The sequence below is a fragment of the Trichosurus vulpecula genome, chromosome 7, assembly GCF_011100635.1.
Source record: "Trichosurus vulpecula isolate mTriVul1 chromosome 7, mTriVul1.pri, whole genome shotgun sequence".
Taxonomy (NCBI): Eukaryota; Metazoa; Chordata; class Mammalia; order Diprotodontia; family Phalangeridae; genus Trichosurus; species Trichosurus vulpecula.
Window position 1 is genome coordinate 239,109,730 of NC_050579.1, and position 24,821 is coordinate 239,134,550.

Here is a 24,821-nt window from a genome sequence, read left to right on the forward strand (position 1 = left end):
TTGACTAAGTGCTAAGGAGCCCATTTTTGGTTGCCAACACAGTAGGGGGCTAAAGGGAAGGAGAGAATTTGGAACTCAATTTTAAAAAATGTTTAAATAATAAAATTTTAGAAATTAAATGAAAAATGAATTAAGAAAAAATTAATCATTATTTTTACCTTAAAGTTATTGTGATGTGTGACATATTCAGAATCATATAACTAGTTAGCATCCATGCTGAAAGGAAAAACCAAATCCTGTGATTCCCAGGCCAGTTTTCTCCTCATTATATCTCACTTTCTTTTAGCTAGATCCAGATTCTATTTGTAGTCTTAAGTCCAAGTCAGTTCTTTAAGAAAATATGATTAAAATGAACTCAGTAGACTTGGAATTCCTTATACCACTTTACTCAAATATCCTGAGCTGTTATTTTGTAGAATAATAGTATTTCTTTCCTTGCAGAAAAGCTTATCATAGTCATTGTTGTGATGACGTGGCGGAATTTTTTTCAGATTTTTGAAGGCCCTGGATTTTAACTGCTAAAATAGGATAAGTCCTTGATCCATTAAAGAATTTATTGGTTGTGGCCATGAGTATTTCATTTTATTTCTCTGAGCATTGGTTTCTTCATCTGCAAAAATATGGGAATGTACTAGTGCTTTCTTCCTCACAGGAAAGCTCTTTGTAAATCTTAAAGCACTATGTCTTAAAGTACTATGCCTACCAGTGAAAGGGGGGTGATTTGAACCCAGAACTTCTTAAAGTAAGTTCAGCATGCTATGCCAGGCTGACCCTCCTGGTTACGAGGATGCATTCTGGACTGGGTACTTAGGAACCTAGAAATTGTTCTCAAAACTTTCATTTAGTCTATGCTTAATCCTTCTTGCCACATATCAGAAAAGGCATAGCTTGTTCCTACCTCTCCCCATAGGTTCTTGTCTGCTACTAGATGCTTTTCTGCCTCAGCTGCTAATTTGGATGGTACTTTTTGGGTGGGTAGAAAAGTAAGTGAACAGTTAATTGTGGCAAATTCCTTTCTAGCTACCTTTATCAGGATGTGAATACTACACCAATTGATTGAGGGTGTGTGTGTGTGTGTGTGTGTGTGTGTAGCTTGTAGCCCTAAAGTAAAGATTTTAAGTATGCTTGAAGAATTGGGATTTTTGTGTTTGTTAGTGAACATTTTTCTTAGCCTTTAGCTAAACATTTACTGAAATGTGGGTATTGCCATTTGTTTATTTTGAAAACAATGGAAAAATTATTAAGCAAAAGCTGAACTTCAGCAAAGTGAATTGCAGTCATTGTGGAATAAATACTTCTTTTTACCAAATCTGTAATTTGCTAAAGTTGCTAAAAGAATTACTGTAAGGTTACTGTTAAATATACCTTAATCCATCTAGCCAAGAAAGTTAACTTCATAAAGTCATTAAACTAGTGATTAAGCTTAAAATATCATTTTCCCCAGTCGTTGCTTGTTAGCTTTTTAATACAATTACAGTGTATACTACTTTCTTTGTAATGTACAAAATTGTAAAATGCTCTAATTCTTCATTAATTATTAACAGAAATATTTGCCCTACTGTATTGGCTATTGTTTTAGACCTCTACCTCTACTCTCCTATTTTCAGGCATATGGAACTTGACAGTAAATAGTTCTCAGAACACTGTTTCCAACAGTCTTATTTGGTATCAAGGTAATAATAATGAGAATTGATAAATGATAATAATAGCAGCCAACATTTATATAGCACTTACTCTGTGCCAGGCGCTGTGCTAAGCACTTACAGTTATCTCTTTTGATCCTCACAACAACCCTGGGAAGTAACTACTACCTCATTTTACAGATGTGGAAACTGAGACAAATAGGCGTTAAGTGAATTGCCCAGAGTCTGAGGTCAGATTTGAACTCAGCTCTTCCCGAGTCAAAAGTATGCTCTATCCACTGCACCACCTGTTCCAAGGACATTTGTCTTAGGTTTATAATGCTTTTTTTTCCACATCAAAGGCATTAACACAAGGATTGACACCCTTCAAGAAATGGATGCCAAGCTTCCTTCTTGATGTGATAGTACAGGGGCAGAGGACTTTGATGGCTGTGGCCTGGAGTAAGCAAGGCATACACAATAAGCCTCTTTTGTTTAAAAAAATGTAAATAACCCCTAGAAATTTGAGTTTCTGTGTCATTCATACCTGAGTATGAATTACTTTAATCAACTAGATAATTCGATTGTAATAACTTGTAATAGACTATGGGAGGTTATTCTGGAGTGCTGGCACATTGCCTAGGGCGGGGATACGGTGAGAAAGAACTGTGTGAGATATAGGGGGAATAATTTAGGAATGGTTTCAGAATAGTTCACAAAGAAGAACCCACGGTCTAGAAGAAGGAGCACTGCATTTGGAGTCAGCAAATGAGTGAAAATGATACTCACTAGCCTGTGAGCTTATTTGACTGTGAGCAAATCATTTTACCTTTCTGAGACAGTTTCCACATCTTTAAGTGGTGATAACCACCTGATGTCGTTGTGAGGACTAAATGAGATATATAAAGCATTTTATAAATCATAATGTGTATTATGTGTAATATGTATATTAGATTATTATTTTTATCATCCTAGTTTTAACACTTAGGTATGTGATCATGAGTAAGTCACTTAGTTTCTCTGACCCTCAGTTTCTTCAAATGTAAAATGAGGATAATAATATTCATACTACTTCTTCATAAGGTTTTAAAGAAAAAAAAACTTTGTTAAACCTTAAACCCTTGTTAAATCTTGAGTTATGATTGAGGGCACCAAAGCAAACTACTGTGCAGTTTTGCTCTTAGTCCTGATATATTCCTGACATATATTACTGATGCCTGTACTAACTTAAATAATTAACATGTGTATATGTGCATAAAGGCAGCCAGGTGATGGTATGGAATGAGAGCTGGGCTTGGAGTCAGGAAAACCTTAGTTGCCAGTCCTTCAGATACTTACCAGTTATGTGACCCTGGGCAAGTTATTTAATGGCTCATTCTATTTCCTCCTTTGTAAATTGGGGATAATGATAGTGGTTTGCTGTGAAGTTTTACTGAGATGACATGTGTAAAGTGCTTTGCAAACCTTAAAGCAATATATGAATAAATGCTAGTGATAATAATGATTGATGATGATGATGATGATGATGATGATGATGATGATGATGATGATAGAAAGCCAGTATTGAAGCCAGGAAAGACCTTGGTTCAAGTTCTGGCTCTCCCTATAAAACATACTGGCTTTGTGACTCTGAGCAAGTCACTTAAACTCATAGTGCTCCAGGCAATTCTCTAAGATTATAAATTTCAGGGAAAGTACTATTCTGCATCGATAGAGGGAATTTCCTATGTCAGTCAATAAACATTTATCAAATGCCTATTTTATTCCAGGAATTGTGCTAGGTGCTTATGATGCAAATGTTCATATAAAGAATTAATCCGTCCCTATCTGCAAGGAGCTTACTGTCTAATGAGAAAGATAATAAATATAGGAATAAGTATTAAAAGAGATATGAATAAAAATAAATATGTGATCATTTAGGTCAGGAGGCTCCTAACAATTGGGGAGGGGGGCAGGAAATCACACATCCAGTTCCTGTCACTTAGAAATGCATAGCCACATTCGAAAGCATAATTAATAAGCTATTATTTTTATGTTGGTTTATTAACCATTTTCATTCTCATGCTGACCATGTCACTCCTCTGCTCCAAAACTTTCAGTGACTTCCCACTGCCTACTAAATAAAGTTCAAACTCCTTTGCCCAAGATTCAGAGCTTTCTGAAATCCAGCAGTCACTCTTCCTTTTTAGTCTTATCTAGTGTTATGGGCCACCTCAGTCAAACTGGAAGGTCCCCTGAAGCTACACAGCATCTTCACACTTTCATCCCCTTGTTCCCAGTGTTCTTTATCTCCCTTCTCATCATCAGCTGTGGAATTCCTGCCCCTTTTTTGAAGCACAGGTCAAGGCCACCTTCTACAGGAAGCCTCCCTTGACTCTTCGCCCCCAGCTCCCACTCTTGAGTCAGAAATGGCCTCAGACCTCACATAACCATTTATTTTATTCCTCTCTAATTTGCTTGTTATAGACTATTGTAGTTATAATAGTCTTATTATAGTCATAAATTTTGTAGTCATATAATATTAGTAATATGGACATATGAATTCAAAGGTAGTCATGTAGTACACACACACACACACACACACACACACATGTGTGTATACATATATATATATATATATATATATATATATATATACACAGAGAGAGAGAGAGAGAGATGTAGTCATATACGATTGTAGTTATTTGTGTTTTTATGTCCCTTTTAGACTGTAGGCTCTCTAAGAGCAAAGATCAGCTAAACTTTTAATATCCCCTGAGAGCTGTGCACAGAACTCTACACATAGAAAGTGATATTTGTTAAATGAATTCTGAATGCCAGTATAATAGATCCTACCAGTCAGGATATTGTGAAATACAAAAATTTAAATAGGAACAGTAAGAAATGATGTTTCAAATTTTGAGAAGCTATTTTGAATCATATACTCATAACACCTTCTTAACAGCAAGGATGATACCTCATTTGTACAGTGCTTTCTAATTTTCAGAACATCACCCTATGTATTGGGAAATATTTCTTGACATTCCTACCTCCTGGGACTCTGTGTGTGGCCAAAAAGATTGATGCATAACTTATATTCCTTTCCAGACTGATTGCATGAATTGTGCACTGGGATAGAAATATTTTTTTGTTCAGAAAGCACGTGTACCTAAAAGCAATTACCTAAAAGCAATCCCAGTCTTCCAAAAAAAAATCATCCCTATTCAAAACTTTCACAATCAATCTCTCTCTCTCTCTCTCTCTCTCTCTCTCTCTCTCTCTCTCTCTCTCCCTCTCTCCTCCCTACCTCTCTCTCCCCCTCCTTTTTTGACCTTTCTTTCAAGATTTCTTTTTAAATGTTTGATGGTTAAAAATAAATTTCTATATATAGATAGAGTCATGTTTTTGTGCCAACCACAGTAGCCAGGAAAGTGAGTGCTATAGCTGACACCCTGAGAGCTTAATCTATTTGTAGTTTGTATATGTGGAAGAAGAATGAGTCTGAGTTGGAAAAATAACTTAAACACTTGTGGAGTAGTGTTTGTTCATCAGATATTTTATTTGGTCTCATATAAATGGTAAGATAACCAAAAACATTGTACCCTCTTTTAAAGAGCTTTTCATCAGCATGTTGTTGAGGGTGTGTGTTAGATATATTACTTTCAGAAAGAGATGCATTCAGGGATAGCTTTTGAATCTAAATATTTTTACAGTAATTTCAGATTGGATAGAGTGGGTTTGGTACAATCAGCATGGTATGATCAAATTTGGAAGAAATTACAGATGCATTTTTGTAACATTTTCTCCAGCATCTTGATTTTTTTCAGATGGAAGTATAAGCATTTTATGTTCCCTCAAACTAATCAGAATAAGAAACTGATTTTGCCTTTGCCAGAAAAATAGAACTATCATTTTTCACATTCTTATATTTTCCAGGTCAGTTTCAAGTAAGATTATATTTCTAGGACTTTCTGAATTCCTGAAAACTCTAGTCTCTGTAGCAGGAAAGGCCCAAGTGAGCATTTGGGGGTGGGAGGAATCTGTAACTTTTTATGCAGTATGTTTTGTGTTGTGCATTCCAGATACAGTTAACTTTTTGTGTGCGTGTGATTAGTGTGGAAAGAAATTAATGCAGTCCAGTATTATGATTTATGGACTGCATCCTTTGCCCACTGAAGACTTGCCAGAACTAAAAGTACTTTTTTTCCTTTGGATATTAGAAACAGCTACTGTTTTTGTTGATCTTTTTAACTTCTGAATAGGCCCATTTCAGGTCATACCAGCATGGGAGCTCAGATTAATAATATACTTATTCAACGAGTGATACTGAGTGAAACCATTGCTCATATGGGTATGAAGGATAAAATTTCATAAAATTATTTTCAGGTGCATTAATGTAATTTAGGAAGCTGAGCGTCAAGTTTTTTTGCATGAAAGAAATCAAAGATTTCTGTTTATTGTATCATGTTGCAGGTGTGCTCATAAGTTTAATCTAATTGCATTTTTTGGCATCCTAAAACATAGGACATTTGGCTTTTAAATGCTATAATATATTTGCCGAGTATCCCCAAAGGTTTTTCATTCTTGGTACGTTTTGAAGTTAGAATTTGTCTTTCCTGAGACATCTTGCCTGCTTTGTGTTTATCTTTAATTTTATCTTAACCTACTAAATAAAGCACATGTTGTAGAAGTGGATTTTACATTTCCCTTTTGTTTTCAGTTGCAGCAAGCAGCTGAAGTTTCTCAGCTACGAGGAGCCAGAGTGATCTCTGCTGAAGATCTTCTTTTTCTGATGCGCAAAGACAAGGTAAATACAAAAATAATCTTCTCATCAAAGTGTTCCTTCCAAAGGGAGGTTACCGCTGGCAAATGGAATGTTCTAGGCCTTGTTACACCTGAAGCACAAAATGCTATTATTGTTAGTTGCCTAATTTTTCTTTTATTAACACTTCTGTAAAAACTGAATTGCGTTTTTATCATTTATTCACTTTTCCTTTAAAGTAATGTTTACTCAGCACCAACTCAATACTTCTTAGGCAGCTCTCAATGACGATGTTATTACTAGCTATAAGGACAATTTTTCTCGTAATGTTATCATCCTCATTATTATCATTATTATTATTCTTGACCCTCTTATAACAATTAGCTATGTCACAAAAAAGTGCATTCTTTTGGTACTGATACACTGTCAATAAAGTCGTGAAAAGCAAACAATCAGTGGTTAGTGTCTTAAGGGCTTAGATGTCTGTGGTATCTATCGTCTTTGGTGATGTGATAACACTGGAAAGAAGGCTGAATTTACAGTCAGGGTACCTTGACCCAACTCTTAGTGTTGCTGCTTACTCTCTGTCTGAGTTTGGACTTAGCTCTCTGACTCTTAATTTCCTCCTGTGTAAAATGAGACAGAGTAGATGACATCTGAGGACCCTCCCAGCTCTTATGATCTTAATTTTAATCTCTTTAAGATAATTTTTCTCATTTTTATTATGATAATAAACTGTGTAAACCTTGAATAATTTAAAGATATACTCATGTGTGATTTTAATACTTTGAAATGCACCTCTTACACAGCGGAATAAAGCCCTAGTGCTGCTGCTTCAAACAGAGCATTTTGTCCAAAAGGCTGAAATACATGGATTCTTAATTGAACGACCGTAGTGCTCTAAAAGAGGCATGATTTTCATATAGGAGATTTTCACGTTTTGGGGACACTCGAATGACTCCTCGTGTGTTTCCCAGTCGCTCGTCTCCAGCTCATCCACCTTTCTTCTAGAGCGGTCTACCCTTTTGGTGAGTCTAATGAACGTCCTTCCTCATGTTCAGTCCCTCTCCCTATGCAACAAAACTTTTCATTAGAACTGACGAAAGGCTGGGAGAAAGCTGGGCACCCGAAACCGGCAGAGATCCCCAGGCCTCCCAACACAGGACGGCAGTCTCTGGGAGCGACGAGAGGCAGCGCAACGCCACCCGCCACGAAAACACCCAGTCCTGACGCTTGCAAAACCCAGGAACTCGGCCTCTTGAACTTCCGGAAGACTCAATGGCCAGGTAAACGGCTCTAACCCCTCCCCCCCTCACCCAGAGAATTCCTCGGGAAAAAAAAAAAAGAGAACTGAAACAGAGGAGAGAGTAGCGGGGCTTCACAGGACAAATACTAGAAGCTCATTAGTCCCAGAGGGGAAGAGTCGGCAGGAGGCCAAGCCAGGAGCCCAGACGTAACCTTGCTCCCCCGGGGGAAGCGCCAGTCATCAGCTCAAACAACAAACAGCTGAGACCATTGCTGAAAAGCAAGTGCTGGAGAGCACCCATAGGGAGTGAGACGCCAGGGAGCCAGACCCCTCCCCCACACCTCAGGAAACTGAAGGTTATAATTCTAGACTCACAACCCCCAGAATAAGAAAGCTGGGACAGAAAGCCCCGAGACTCACAGATAGAAATTCGTTGTAAAGCCAGCAAAAGGCAAACCAACATGAAGAAGAACACAAAAAAACCGAGGACAATAGATTCTTTTTATGGAGACAGGCAGGATCAAAATATCGACATAGAAGAAGATAGCAATGACACGGTAGATACATCAGATACCTCAAAAGCTAATATGATCTGGTCTCCAGCCCAAAAAGCACTGCTGGAAGAGCTAAAAGAGGATTTTAAAAACCAAATTAGGGAGCTAAAAGAAAATATGGAAAAAATGGAAAAAAGGGAGAAAAAATCCACTGACGAAATCAAGACCCTAAAGAATAAGATTGGCGAAATGGCTATGGAGATTCAGAATCTAGAGAGAGAAAAGGACACCCTGAGAGGTGAAATCAACCAATTGAAAATGGAGGCTCAAAAGCAAAATGTAAACACTAACTCATTTAAAATTAGACTTGAGCAAGTGGAAGCTAATGAATCTATGAGGCATCAAGAAGTAATAAAACAAAACGTAAAGAATGAAAAATAGAAAAAAATGTGAAATATCTGATTGGCAAAACAACTGACCAGGAAAATAGATCCAGGAGAGACAATTTGAGAGTTATTGGTCTACCGGAAATCCACGATGAAAAAAGGAGCCTTGACAGTATCTTCGAAGAAATTATCAAAGACAACTGCCCAGAGGTCCTAGAACCAGAGGGCAAAATAGTCATTGAAAGAATTCACCGATCACCCCCTGAAAGAGATCCCAAACTGAAAACACCAAGAAATATTATAGCCAAATTTCAGAGCTATAAACTCAAGGAGAAAATACTGCAAGCAGCCAAAAAGAAGCAATTCAAATATCGTGGAACTACAGTCAGGATCACGCAGGATCTCTCAGCTTCCACATTAAAAGACAGGAGAAATTGGAATATGACATTCCGAAGGGAAAAGGAGCTGGGACTACAACCAAGGATCAACTACCCAGCAAAACTAAGCATAATTTTCCAGGCAAGGCGATGGACATTCAATGAAATAAGGGAATTCCAGACCTTCCTGATGAAAAGGCCAGAACTCAATGGAAAATTTGATCTCCAAATACAAACCTCAAGAGAGACATAAAAAGGTAACCAGGGGGAAAAACCCCACAAAAATTCATTAACCAATAAGCTTAGGTTGTTTACATCTTTATGTGGGATTATATCATCTTATGTATGTTTTTTATGTATATATATATATATATATATATATATATATATATATATATATATATATATATATATATAAGTCATTCTTGTGAATGGTACAACTATTGTGACAAATGAAAGGGATATACATAGGTTGTGAATGCCTGTATAAATTAACTGATGTAAAGATATAAAATATAAATAAGAGATATAAAGGGAGGGCTATGAGGGAAGTGGTAAGGAGGTTGTAGAAAAGGGTAAATTACACCAAAGGAAGTGGCAAAAAAAACATATTATACTAGAGGGAAAGAAGGGAGGGAGAAGAGCAGTATTTGAGCTTTACTGTCATCTGATCTAGTTCAAGAAGGGAATAACATACTCTGATAAGTTTAGAAATCTAACTTGTCCTACGGGAAGTGGGAGGGAAAGGGGGGAAAAAGGGAGGGGGGAGGGCAGAAGGAAGAGGAGAAGTAGCAAGTGGGTAACGGTAAGATAAGGGAGGGGAATAAAGAGGGAGGGTTAATTGAGGAAAGCGGCGGTCAAAAGCAAAACTTTGTTGGGCAGGAGAAGGGGAAAGGGAGAAATAAAAGCATAAACAGGGGGAATTAGGATGGAGAAAAAGACACAGATAGAAATCATAACCCTGAACGTGCAGGGGATGAACATTCTCACAAAACAGAAGCAGATAGCAGAATGGATTAAAAACCATAATCCTACAATATGCTGTTTACAAGAAACGCATCTGAAACAGGGGGATACACATAGGGTTAAGGTAAAAGGCTGGAGTAAAATATATTGTGCCTCAGCTAAAGTAAAAAAAGCAGGTGTAGCAATCCTAATCTCAGACAAAGCAAAAGTAAAGATAGATCTAATTAAAAGAGATAAGGAAGGACATTATATCCTGCTAAAAGGCACCATAAACAATGAAGCAATATCATTGCTTAACATATATGCACCAAGTGGTAAGGCATACAAATTCTTAGAGGAGAGGTTAAGGGAGTTACAGGAAGAAATAGACAGCAAAACTATAATATTGGGAGACCTCAACCTCCCCCTTTCTGAACTTGATAAATCTAACCTCAAAATAAATAAGAAAAAAGTTAAGGAGGTAAACAGAATTTTAGAAAAGGCACATATGATAGACCTCTGGAGAAAACTGAACGGGGATAAAAAGGAATATACTTTCTTCTCAAAAGTACATGGCACATACTCAAAAATTGACCATGTACTAGGGCATAAAAACCTCACAATCCAGTGCAGAAAAGCAGAAGTAGTCAATGCATCCTTTTCAGATCATGATGCAATAAGAATCATTTTTAATAAAGTACCATGGAAAAATAAGCTAAAAACTAATTGGAAACTAAATAATTTAATTCTAAAGAGTGAGTGGGCCAAAGATCAAATCAGAGAAACAATTAATAATTTCATTCAAGAGAATGACAATAATGAAACAACATACCAAAACTTATGGGATGCAGCAAAAGCAGTTCTTAGGGGAAGTTTTATATCTCTAAATGCCTACATGAATAAAATAGGGAAAGAGGAGATCAATGATCTGGGCAGACAGCTGAAAAAGCTAGAAAAAGAGCAAATTGAAAACCCCCAATTAAATACCAAATTAGAAATACTGAAAATCAAAGGAGAGATTAATAAAATTGAAACCAAGAAAACTATTGAATTAATAAATAAAACAAAGAGCTGGTTTTATGAAAAAACCAATAAAATTGACAAACCTTTGGCCAATTTGATTAAAAAAAAGAAAGAAGAAAATCAAATTACCAGTATAAAAAATGAAAAGGGTGAGGTCACCTCTAATGAAGAGGAAATCAAAACAATAATTAGGAATTATTTTGCCCAACTGTATGCCCATAAATTTGACAACCTTAGAGATATGGATGAATATCTACAAAAACATAAACTGCCCAGACTAACAGAGAACGAAGTGAAATTTCTTAATGACCCCATATCAGAAAAAGAAATTGAGCAGGCCATCAATGAACTCCCTAGGAAAAAATCCCCAGGGCCAGATGGTTTTACATGTGAATTCTATCAAACATTTAAAGAACAACTAATTCCAACACTTTGTAGACTATTTGGGAAAATAGGTGAAGAAGGAATCCTACCAAATTCTTTTTATGACACGAATATGGTACTAATACCCAAACCAGGTAGAGTTAAAACAGAGAAAGAAAATTATAGACCAATTTCCCTAATGAATATTGATGCAAAAATTTTAAATAAAATATTAGCAAAAAGATTGCAGCAACTCATTACGAGAATAATACACCATGACCAGGTAGGATTTATTCCAGGAATGCAAGGCTGGTTCAATATTAGGAAAACTATTAGCATAATTGACCATATCAACAACAAAACTAGCAGAAACCATATGATCATCTCAATAGACGCAGAAAAAGCCTTTGACAAAGTACAACACCCATTCCTATTAAAAACACTAGAAAGCATAGGAATAAGTGGAACCTTCCTCAAAATTATAAATAGCATCTACCTAAAACCATCAACAAGCATTATTTGTAATGGGGATAAACTAGATGCATTCCCAATAAGATCAGGGGTGAAACAAGGATGTCCATTATCACCCCTATTATTCAATTTGGTTCTAGAAACATTAGCTGTAGCAATAAGAGAAGAAAAAGAAATTGAAGAAATTAGAATAGGAAAAGAAGAAACTAAATTATCACTTTTTGCAGATGATATGATGATTTATCTAGAGAATCCTAGAGAATCAAGTAAAAAACTACTTGAAATAATAAACAACTTTAGCAAAGTTGCAGGATATAAAATAAACCCACACAAATCCTCAGCATTCCTATACATTACTGACAAAGCCCAACAGCAAGAGATAGAAAGAGAAATTCCATTCAAAGTTACTGAAGGCACTATAAAATATTTGGGAGTCTATTTGCCAAGACAAACCCAGGGCCTATATGAACATAACTATGAAACACTTTTCACGCGAATAAAATCAGATCTAAATAAATGGAGAAATATCAGTTGCTCATGGTTAGGCCGAGCTAATATAATAAAAATGACAATTCTACCTAAATTAATCTATCTATTCAGTGCCATACCAATCGAACTACCAAAAAATTTTTTTACTGAGCTGGACAAAATAATAACAAAATTCATTTGGAAAAACAAGAGGTCTAGAGTATCTAGGATATTAATGAAAAGACATGCTAGAGATGGTGGTTTAGCCACACCAGATATTAAACTGTACTACACAGCAGCAGTCATCAAAACTGCCTGGTACTGGTTAAGAAACAGGGGTGTGGATCAGTGGAATAGGATAGGTACACAAGTAGGTGAAATCAACAAGTTTAGCAATCTACTCTTTGATAAACCCAAAGAAGCCAGTTTCTGGGCTAATAATTCACTATTTCACAAAAACTGTTGGGAAAATTGGAAAATGGTAGGGCAAAAACTGGGCATAGACCAATATCTTACACCATATACCAAAATAAAGTCAAAATGGGTTCATGATTTAGGAGTAAAAGTTGATACTCTAAGTAATTTGGGAAAGCAAGGAATAGTTTACTTATCAGATTTGTGGAAAAGTAAAGAATTCATGACCCAACAAGAGATAGAGAGCATTACAAAATGCAAAATGGATAATTTTGATTATGTCAAATTGAAATGTTTTTGTACAAAAAAAGCCAATGCAACAAGAATTAGGAGGGAAGCAGAAAATTGGGAGAAAATCTTTGCAACTAGTATCTCTGATAAAGGCCTCATCTCTAAAATATACAGGGAGCTAAGCCAAATATATAGGAATACAAGCCATTCCCCAATTGAGAAATGGTCAAAGGATATGAACAGGCAGTTTTCAGAGGAAGAAATTAAAGCTATCTACAGGCATATGGAAAAATGCTCTGGATCGCTGCTGATTAGAGAAATGCAAATCAAAACAACTCTTAGATACCACATCTCTCCTGTCAGATTGGCTAAAATAACAAATCAGGAGAATGATAAATGCTGGAAAGGATGTGGGGAAATTGGAACATTGTTGCATTGCTGGTGGAGTTGTGAGCTGATCCAGCCATTTTGGAGGGCGGTGTGGAACTATGCCCAAAGGGCTATAGAAATGTTCATACCCTTTGACCCAGTAATACCACTTCTAGGGTTGTATCCCAAAGAAATCACGCAAGCAGGAAAAGGACCCATATGTACAAGAATATTTATAGCAGCTCTCTTTGTGGTAGCCAAGAATTGGAAAGCAAAGGGATCCCCATCAATTGGGGAATGGCTGAACAAGCTGTGGTATATGAAGGTGATGGAATACTATTGTGCCATAAGAAATGGGGATGATGCAGACTTCATAACAACCTGGAAAAACCTACACGACATAATGCTGAGTGAGCGGAGCAGAGCCAGAAGAACGTTGTGCACAGCCACAGATATGTGGATTCCGTGAGGACCAATCCTGACATACAGCGCTTCTCTCAGCAACCTAAAGGGGCAAGGACAACTCCAGGGGACTCACGATGGAGAATGCTATCTTCATTCAGAGAAAGAACTGCGAAGTTTGAATACAGACTGAGGCACACTACATGCTCGCCTTTTCTGCTTCTCTTTTGTTTGTATTTTTGGGGTTTTTTTTTTTTTTGGTTCTGTTTCTTCTTTCTCATGATTCATTCAATTGATCAAAATTCTTCTCCACGACCTGACTAGAGCATAAATTAATTCAATGCGAAGTTATACATGACAGTTATATGAGACTTCATGCCGTCTTGGGGAGGGAGGGGGGAGGGAGGGGAGAAAAACTGGAACTCAAAACTATGTAGAACCGTGTGTGGTAAACTAAAAATAAATAAAGAAAAAAAAATATATAAAATAAAAAAAAAAAAAAAGAACTGACGAAAGATCAAATAAGACTAGAATTTTCACATGGTGTTTTACCTGTGTTTGTGAGAAAGATAGGAAAGAACCATCAATTATCACCCAAACTGATTCGAATCTAAATTTAATTCCACATGTATTTGTTTTATGGGGACAGCTGGGTGGTCCAGTGGATAGAGCGCTGGGCCTGGAGTCAGGAAGATTCATCTTCCTGAATTCAAATTCAGTCTCAGACACTTTCAAGCTGTGTGACCCTGTGCAGGTCACTTCCCCCTATTTCCTTCAGTTTCTTCTTCTGTAAAATGAGCTGGAGAAGGAAATGGGAAACCCACTCCAGTATCTTCGCCAAGAAAACCCCAAAAGGATCACAGAGAGTCAGACATGACTGAAAAGCAACTAAACAAAAATTTATTCTATGCCTGCCTGCTACTTGTGTAGCAAGCACTCTATTGGTGACTGTTGGGTTACAAAGGATAGAACAAGAGGACGTCCCCTACCCCCAAGGTTCTCACACCCTGTTTCAGAGAGCTGGATTTGGGGAAGCTGAACAATCATTTCAAGCTCCTACATTGCTAGGCAGGCTCCTGAGGGTATGGTACAGACTACATAGCACAGAGTCTCTGTGAGGCAGGAAGGGAAGATCCCAGAGAGTTCTTGCATATCACTGTGCCAGGCATACAGGGGACACTTAGTCTTTGAAGTACTGGCTTTGTGTATTCGTGTAGATTGTGCTAAGTGACAGGAACATATTGATTGATGTGTGCTGATGGGATTCAATATAAAGCAAAGGTCACCATGGGGTGTTAGGTTAGTTGGAAGATATCTAGAAGGAATTAAGCCTTAAAAGAAAAATATGTTTAGGATCAGTAGAAAAGAGGAGAGGAAGCCTTTTGGGTAAGGGAAACAGCATTAGTGAAGATAAAGTCATAACTGGGATTTGTGGAGAAAGCAGGTAGGAAATCTGTTTCAGTGGAATGAAGGTACCATTCTGGGAAGTAGCAAGATGGGAGTCTAGATAGGGAAGGGACGGTTGGTTGATAGGGTGTTTATGCGTTTTCTTTCCACCTGATCTCAAACAAGAAATACTCCTTATTATAATCTAAAGTCATAGCATCTTGGAGCTGCAAGGGGCCTTGGAGGTAATGACTTGGAATTGGCCTTTGGTATGCTTAACCAAGTTCATTCACTTGAGTTATATCACCAGGCTTACTCATACCCAATGAGGAAATTTCCCAATCAGCAAAAAGTTTTTGGTTCTCCACAACACCTTTCTACTTAATAGTAACAACAGTAACAACTTCTGACATTTATTTACATGGCATTTTAAGGTTCAGGTTATCAAACAATTATGTGCAAGGCATTCCACTTCCTCATAAGAACCCTGTAAGTTAGGGTCTTGTAAGCACGATTTCCTCCTTTTTGCTGATGTGGAAACTAAGCTTCAAAGAAGTTAAGTGATATGCACATGGCCACATAGCTTAAAAAGTTTGAGAGACAAGATTCAGATCCAGATCTCTCCTAACTATGTATCCATCCCTCTCTCCACTAAACGGCCTCACTGGCCACTCTCTAAGTGACCATTGTTTCTCTCACCAAGGAAAAGCATCCAGAATCCTGGCACCCTTACAGTCAAAGAATACTTAATCTCAAAGTTAATTAATTAATACAGAGATATTCTCCATCAAATGCCTTTCCCCACTTCTCATTACAATAAATGTTACAATGATGCTAAATTTCTCAAGACAATCAAATTTAGTTGCTGCCAGAGTCCAAGTCTACTGGTGGCATTAAAAATTTTTTTGAGGTTGGTGCGTTCTATAGAGTTGTGTACAGCCTAGATGGAGAAAACAGTGGATGGTGTTCTTCCACTGCCTAATTCGCTAGCAAGTCATGATGTCACCTTCCTGATATCCTGGTCCTCTTCAAAAACCAAGGACAAACAACAACCTGTTAGTAGCTGCCCCACTGGGAACCCAACTGGCCATTTCCAGTTGGGCTATACAGGTCTTTCCTTCCCTTCCTTCCTTCCCTCTTTGCCTCCTTCCTTCCCTCCTTCCTTCTTTTCTTCCTTCCTTCCTTCCCTCCTTCCTTCCCTTCTTCCCTCCTTCCCTCCTTCCTTCCCTCCTTCCTTCCTTCCACTCCCTTCTTTCCCTGATCTCCCCTCTATAGGTGCTCTGCCCAAAGGAATAGAAATTTTGATCGCTGAAACCTTGAAAGGTATCTTGGGGTTTACAGGCTAGATTTCATTTTTATGGACCATGACTAAAACCCAGATCACTCTGGCTCTCATTGATTGGCTAACAATAGGTCCCAGCCCAAGCCTCACTTGATCATTGTTTGGCTCAGGGTAAGTGTAAGTAGCAATCATTTCTGTCTTGGCCAAAAACTGTAAGAGTCTTCCCTTCCCATATGAACTTTTTTTTTTTGACTAGGCAATTTCTTTGCCTCATTTGGTACCTAGCTTTAATCACTGAATGGGCATTGCCTCAAACAAACTGAGACCTGGGAAAGCCCTTAGCTTAAAAAGTCCAAGGGCTCTCACTGCATCCTGGGCCATCTCCAGTTTTCCTGATCTATATCTTGCCACTGGACCCAGATGACTGGAAGAGAGAATGAGGCTGGTGACTTTGCACAGCCTTTCCTCACTTAAGTCTAATTCACTTGCAAGTTATGACATGACCTTCTTGAGGTAATGGTCCTCTTTGAAAAGGAAGGACAAACAAACAAGAACAGTGCACTATGTCCTTCTGCACAAGAAGAATATATTGGTCCTCTGAGCAATGAAACTCAAAGCTGGGCTAGGATGGTGGCCAATTTTCTTAAACTTCTTCTAGAAAAGACTAATGATGTTGGTACCTCTGGAATCCCCTCTTCATGTTCCATGCCCTGAGGAAAGATCTCTAAAAGTGTATAACATTCTTTTCTTCTGCCTTAAAAATCTTCACCACCACAGTACGAGTTGTTGGAATTGTATAGCTCTTCACAATTGGAATAGTGGAGCAACTACTTTATGTAGCATCCATGCCAAAGGACCTGGAAGCTGCTGCCACCTCTCTTTTATAAAGCAGGAAGCCACAACATCATCTGGGCATCACTGGGTCATAAAAGGAACACTGGACATGAAAACCACAAATTCTTATCCCATTGCTCTAGCTAGACACATCACTTAAACCTCAAGGATCATTTGTTCTCTCACATGAGAAAGGAGTTATAATAATATCTGCCCTTCTCCTAGAAATGTTAAAAGGATTGTTTAGGGTAATATGTATAAAAGCACTTTGTAAATTCTAAAGCATTATGCTTTTTAACATTGGCAATCATGAACAGAAGTCCTTTTGTTGCCATGAAGGGATCGGGTGCCACAGATGATGCTTTCTAAGAACACACACAGGGTGACTGTGCCTTGTCCTGAGCCAGTTAATGACTAGTGATACAGATCCAAAAGAAGACCATTTGTTTACTAGCCTTAACCAAGAAAATGCTACATAGGAATAACCAAGGATTTCCCCCTCTAACATGCAGAGCTGTGTAGTTTTTACTACATTTTCCCTGTTGACAGATATATTCTCTGACCAAGAAAAATAGATTCAAGAAGACCAGCATTTTCTTCTCAGGGATTTTTATTTGTAATATGTAAAGTTCATTTAACATATTCTTTAAGTTTGCATATGCCTGTGTAGATCAAAAATATGTTTCAAGTAAGATTGTTACCAGCCTGTTGTCGTGTCACAATTTTAGCTTGTGTTATTTTTTCTCACAGAGTACACTCCTAAAACAAGAGTATGAGAGTACTCCAGGGTATATCCTCCAGTGATGCAGCTTGTACCCCACCCATGCCTGCCCATCTGTGTGATTCTAGTTCACGTTCCCCCATTACTTCATCACAGGAGTCCATTCACCATACCGGAATGAGACCTTCTTGATTTCTCTTTATTTACCTAGTTCGTGGATCATCTATCTGTTGTCCCTTTATTCTTACACAGTGATCAGCCCATCTTTGCCAGTCTTACATTTCCTTGATGATATGCTACTTCCCCCGTCTGATTCCTTGCTTATAATGTGTAACAACCTACGTACATTCACCACACCCCTCTCCTCAGCCCTTTGGGTGACCATCAGAGAATAGTGTCTATGACTCTAACCAGATATCATCAACTAGAATCTTTTCTAAGATATAGTTGGAGCAGAAAAAGGTTCTTGGTGACAAAGAAAATAAAATCCTAAATTAAATATAGTGGTTAAAGACAGTTTTTCTAGGAAATTTTTAGACTATATTTTTGTAAGTAATTGCCTTGAACCTTAGAGGTACAGGCAGGAACAGAAAGAAAAATTCCCAATTTGTTCTATAGAATTAATTCATAATAAAGATTATTCTCTCCTTACCCGAGGTTCTTAAACAGGGGCTGCATGATTACTTCTCAGGTAAATTATAGAAGGAATCTTTTTAGGGGGTATGGATTGGACTAGCTGGTCCCTAAGATTTCTTATTACTCTGCAATTCTATAGTTCTGCATATCTCTGTTAATGTCTATAATGTATAATACAGTAATATTCCATTACAGTTATGTACCACAGTTTGTTTAGGCATTCTCTTATTGATGGGAATCTCATTCATTTCCATTCTTTGCTGACACAAAAATATAAATATTTTGTTGTATATTTGAACTTTGTTCCTATCAATTACTTGTTTGGGGTCTAAACCTAAAAATGGAATCTCTGGTTCAAAGAAAACAAACATTTTAGCCAATTTATTTGCGTAATTTCAAATTGTTTTCCAAAGTGGTTATTCACAGTTCCACCAATAATATACACTTGTGTACCTATATTCTACAAGCCCCCTACATTGACTATTCCCATCTTCTGTCATTTTTGCCAATTTTTAGCATGCAAGATGAAACCTCAGGGTTGTTTTGAATTGTATTTTTCTCAATATTAGTGATTTGGAGCATTCTTTAATATGGTTCTTAATAATTTGCGATTCTTCATATCCTTTCCTTATCTTTTGGGGACTTGCTTTTGGGTAGACACACACACACACACACACACACACACACACACACACACACACGTATATATTAATTGTGTACATATTTTGATACCAGCCCTTATCAGAGAAATTTGATATAGTTTTTTTTTCCCATTTGACCACTTTCCTTCTTAACCTTAGGTATATTTTCTTTCTGTAGAATCTTTTCAGTTTCATGTAATAAAAGTTATTTGTTTTATCTTTTCTAATTGCCTCTATCCCTTGTTTGGTTAAGAATACATCTCTGGGGGCAGCTAGGTGGTACAGTGAGTAGAGCACCAGCCCTGGAGTCAGGAGGATCTGAATTCAAATCCGACCTCAGACGCTTGACACACTTCCTAGCTGTGTGACCTTGGGCAAGTCACTTAACCCCAATTGCCCTGCCTTACCCCCTCAAAAAAAAAAGAATACATCTCTTACTCAAAGCTATGAAAGGTATATGATCTGTTTCTCTCCTAATTTTTTATAGTACAATCTTTAATATAATATTAAGGTCATGAATCTAATAGAATATATTGTGGAATATGGCAGGGTATTGAGCCAAACATAATTTCTTCCAATCTGCTTTCTAATTTTTCCAGTATATTTTATCAAGAAGGAAGTTCTTTCCTAAGTAATTTATGTTTTCTGGGCTTATCAAACACTGGATTATCGAGTTATGTTGTTTTAGATTCTCCTTTGTGTAGTTGTTTCATTGATCTGCCTCCCTTTTTAAGCCAATACCAGATGGTTTTGATGACTGTTGTTTTATAATATATTTTGAGATCTAGAAATACTGTATGCTAGAAGCGAAGTTCTGCTTTATCCTTACCTCTTTTCGTTATTTTCCTTAGTATTCTAGATCTTTAATTTTTCCAAATTGATTTTATTATTTCATTCAGTTCTATGAAGTGTACATTTGATAATTTTATTGGTATGACATTAAAACTAAATTAATGTTTATAGTATTTTTGTTCTTATTATGTTGATGTGACCCAGCCATGAGCACTAACTATTCCTCCAGCTTTTTAAATTGTTCTTTATTTCTTTAAGGAGCACTTTGTAATTGAATCTATATAACTATTTTGTGTGGTTTGGTAGCTTGAGTCCCATATATTTTATCCATTCTGTAGTTATGTAGAGTGTGATTTCCCATTCTGTTATTACCTCTTTGATTTTATTATTACTATATAGAAATAGTATTTGAAGGAGTTTCTATTGTAGCTTATATCTTTGCTGAACCTATTGTCTCAAATTGCATCTTTGCTAATTTCCTGGTATTTTCTAAGCAAACCATCATATCATTAACACTTAAGGATAGATGAAGTTTTAATGATTATTTTTCATCCTTTTACATTATGTATGATGAGCCAGGTACACTACTGTAAATGATTATTGTATGCAGGTTCATTAATTTTATTTATCTTAATAATCTTAATAGTTTTTGCTAGTATTTCATTTTCTTATTTATATACCAAACACCTTGAAAATAGAAGCATGTAGTAATTACTTTAATTGAATTGAATAGTTTATTAATTAATTATATTACTAATATTATTATATTATATCATTAATATAATACTTTGTATACTCTTTCCTAATTGGTTTGTATTTTTCTTTAATAGAAAAAGCTTAAAAGACTGCTGAAATACATGTTTTTCCGAGACTACAAATCTAAGATTGTCAAAGGTATAGAGGAAGATGATCTTCTGGAAGGTAATTATATATACATCTTATGTATGCATGTACATATATACCCCCCCAACACACACACACACATGATAATAATAGGTGGCATTTAGTTGCTCTTTATAGTTTAAAAGTGCTTTGTATACATTATCTCATTTGATTGATTTGTGCACATATATTTGAATATATGCATTGTGTACTATAAATGTAATATGTATGTGGTGTATATATGTATGTACTTTAAGATACTATAATTTAAGAACCTTCAAAATACTGATTTAGCAGTTTAAACTTAATATTTTCTGATTAAGTGACTTCAGAAAAGGAGATATTTCTATTCTCTCTATAAATAAATGAACAGTTTAGTGTCAGAATTTTATGGAACTAGGAAATTGGTGTTTATTGAAAGGATAATTATCTCAGTATGTGTGATATTAATGTGGCATCTATGATTAACAAAAATTTCTACATATAAACCTTTGATATTCATTTGAATAGACATTTGTTAACTTATTATCAATGGTACTAGACATATTTTATGAATAACTGGACTCTAAAGTCATTTAATTCTGATGTATGACAGCTATAGCCTTCCAGTGCTATTTGAAGTTTTAAAGGATACGTAAGGTATAATTTTTTTTAATTTACTTTTCTTTCTACTAACTCAATTCCATTTTAAAAAAATAATTTAGAATTAGTTACTAATGGAGAATCAAAAGGACAGAATCTGGAGTCTGACAATCTGAATTTAAGTCTTGGCTCCACTATTTATTACCAATCTGACCTTACCTCTTAGATATTTCTGGGGAATACTTTTAGATGTAGCATTTAGGTTCACTTGATTTTTATTGAACTTCTACTGGAGGAATAAATGTGTTATCAAAATATTAATATAACATTTTGTACAGACTTAAAAATCATTATTTTAAAATTTTGATGTTAAGGGACTGTGCCCTAACCTGATTACAATTCTGACCATGACTTCAAATCTAATGCTCCTTCTACTATTTTATGTTTCCTTCTCTGGGTCTCAGTTTCCTTATCTATTTAATGAAGAGATGAGATTCAACCATTGTTAAGATCCCTTTCATCTAACATACTGTGATTCTCTAAATTCAATCATTTGAAAGTAGGTATACCTAATAGACGTGTTTCTAATTATAACAGTTATTAAAGTCATCTTACCATTATAGATTTAAAGCTTGAAGGGATCTTATAGGTCATCTAGTTGGAGGATCATGGATCCACAGCTGGAAGGATCCAGAGTACTAAAAGGCATTTAGTCCAGCCCTCTTAAATTGTAGATGAGGACATAGAGGGGTGGGTGGTGAGAAAGCTCACCCTCAGTCACACAGCTAACAATGACTGGGGAGACAGATCTCTGGTGCCAGGATTAGAACCAGATCTTCTGATTCCTAAGGCTACTGTGTTTTCCATTATACCACATTGCTCCATATCTGGTTTACTAATTTTAGGATAAAGGCAGAAATTATTTCATACTGTCAGGATTCTCTTGTTTATAGGCTTCCATTTTATCAGTGCTCAAATTTTCTGTCAGTAGGATGAGATTATATATTCAGAGATTATATAATTCAAGGATATACGTGTATGTATATATGCATATGTGTATATATTTCATATATACACATATCAAAGAGAAATTGTAAAAATTATTAATTAAGACAAGTAATTAGTTTTGATAAAGATAATTAATATTCCTAATTAGTGAAGGATTTGAGCAATTCTTAGCTTTCCTATCATTTCTTTTTTGAGCCAAGTTGAATATCAGTTAGCAAAATTATGTCATGTAAATTAAGTGTTTTGAAAATGATTAGATCATCTTATACTCTGGGAGAAATCATTTGCTAGCAACCTTTGCTTCATAAAACCAATTCTTCTTTGGCTATAAGATCATTCTTTTTTGTTTTCATTTTGTTATTGAACAACTTATTTTTAGAAGGTATACTTTTTAAAAAAATTAGATTTTATTGGTGCCTTTTGTCTTTACATCAGTCATTTCTCCTCCCTCCCCATTCAGATGAAATTCCAACTCATCACTTAAAAAAAAGAAAACTTAAACAAAAACATCTGCATTTGACATGTATTCAGTATTCTGTTCTAGTCCCCCACCTTTTTTGCTATGAGGGAGAATTATTCAATGTTCAACTTCCTTTAAAAAGAAGATTTTTAGAGCAGCCATAAGTAGCAAATTCTTTAACAAAGGTACACTCTTTTGCCAACACTCTCCAATAAATAACATACAATGTAAACAATATTTTATTTATATATAACACATAAAGTACTCTCTCCATGATTCTGGAACTCACCTGCCTCTGAGGGTCTCCCATCTTGTCAGCTTCAACTGTCAGGAATCTTTGAAGCAGGCAACCAATTAATTTCCAAGTGACCTTGTCACTAAAGTGCCAATTACTTCATCTTCCTCTCCCTCTTTTCCAATGTGCTTCATCATTCACTTGGCTACTAGTTATCTCAGTATTGTTTTTGAAAATGTGTGCCATAACCAGTCTCAGAAAAATTAATGTATTTCTTTCTCAAGAAACTATGTAGGAAAGTCTCATTCAGTTGAACTGCACCAACTGGGAGACCATGATCACTAAAACATGAAGGAGAGTGATGCTAAACCTGGCACTTGATTGCTAATCACTCTTTTAAATGGGGAGGAAGGAAATGCTGAGCCAATTAATAGAGTGAAAAGGAAGTTAGAATTATTAATTTACTTTTATTTTATTTTATTTTATTTTCATGGCATCTTTTGCATATTAAAAGATTAATATGCCAATCAAAAGTCAATTTTGTCTATTCATTCTAACCAAGTATTTAATCTCTCTTAATTGGCAACATTTTGTTAGCCATTGTTTTGTATAATAATACGTTCTTGGAAATAATAACTGCTTCCTCTCCCCTTCCCTCACCTCCTTTCTTCTCTACCCTCTCCTATCCTCTGCCATCCTCTCCTTTTCCTTCCCTTCTCTTCTTTTCTATTTCCCCTTCTGCTCTCCTCTCCACCCAATCTCTGTCTCTTGTCCCAAACTTCAAGCACAGCCACCACTGATTGGCCACTGATTGGCCCAGTCACACAGCTAATAAGCCCAGAAACTTCAACCTGCTCTGTTTTTTCAGTCTGAGCCAGTTGGCCACTCATTAAGCATCCTAGTGGCCCACTGGTACCCGCCACATGATGCCAGATTTAGTGCAGGTATCTGTGTCTTTGGCCCTACTACAGGTCAGAACTCTCAAGCTCAAACAATCCACCAGCTTCAGTATCCCCAGCAAAGGGTGAGGGGGTGCGGGGAGGGTAATAGGTAATTATGTAATGTCTACTGTGTTCAGCACTTTTTACAAATATTATTTCATCTGATCCTTACAACAACCTGTAAGGTGGGTGCTAATATTATCATCATTTTGCAAACAGAGATTAAGTGACTTGCCCAGGGTTATACAGCTAGGAAGTATCTGAGGCTCTATTTGAAGTCAGTTCTTCCTAACTCCAGGTCCAGCATTTTGTCCATTAACCCATCTAGCTGCCCAGTATGCCTGTAGCAGGGACCCCAGGCATATACCACCATGTTTCTTTCTCTACCCATTCTCCCCTCACCTCCAACCCCCCACCCCACCTTTTAAAAGTAATTCTGATACATAAGCTTAGGACTTTGGGCTTTAAAGGGACCTTAGAGGTCATCTCATGAAGCACTTTTCTTTTACAGTAGAAAAAATAGAAGCCCATACAGATGTTATGGCTTATCTAAGGGTCATATTATTTAATGACAGACTAGCAACAGAAGATATTGAGGTATCCAGTGTTCTTCTGACTTCTAGTTGTATGTTCTTTCTATTCCCATTCATTTATATTAGTTTTCCTGTTAATTAATATGACATTCCAGTAAGATATAAGTTTCTTGAGGGTTGAGACTAGTTCTATTTTTGTATATTTTCTGTTTGTTTTTGGAGTGGGGAGGGCAAGGCAATTGGGGTTAAGTGACTTGCCCAAGGTCACACAGCTAGTAAGTGTGTCAAGTGTCTGAGGTCACATTTGAACTCAGGTCCTCCAGACTCCAGGGCCGG

General features: G+C 36.5%; 1 protein-coding gene across 2 annotated transcripts in view; it reads left to right on the forward strand.

The window, feature by feature from the left end:
- SUPT3H (SPT3 homolog, SAGA and STAGA complex component) overlaps window positions 1-24,821 on the forward strand; it is a 706,568-nt gene that overhangs the window by 483,648 nt on the left and 198,099 nt on the right. For both annotated transcript variants that reach the window (XM_036767517.1, XM_036767518.1), the window contains exons 4-5: window positions 6,322-6,408; window positions 20,675-20,765. In XM_036767517.1, the coding sequence (XP_036623412.1) occupies window positions 6,322-6,408; window positions 20,675-20,765 (178 nt within the window). The remainder of the gene's footprint in view (window positions 1-6,321; window positions 6,409-20,674; window positions 20,766-24,821) is intronic.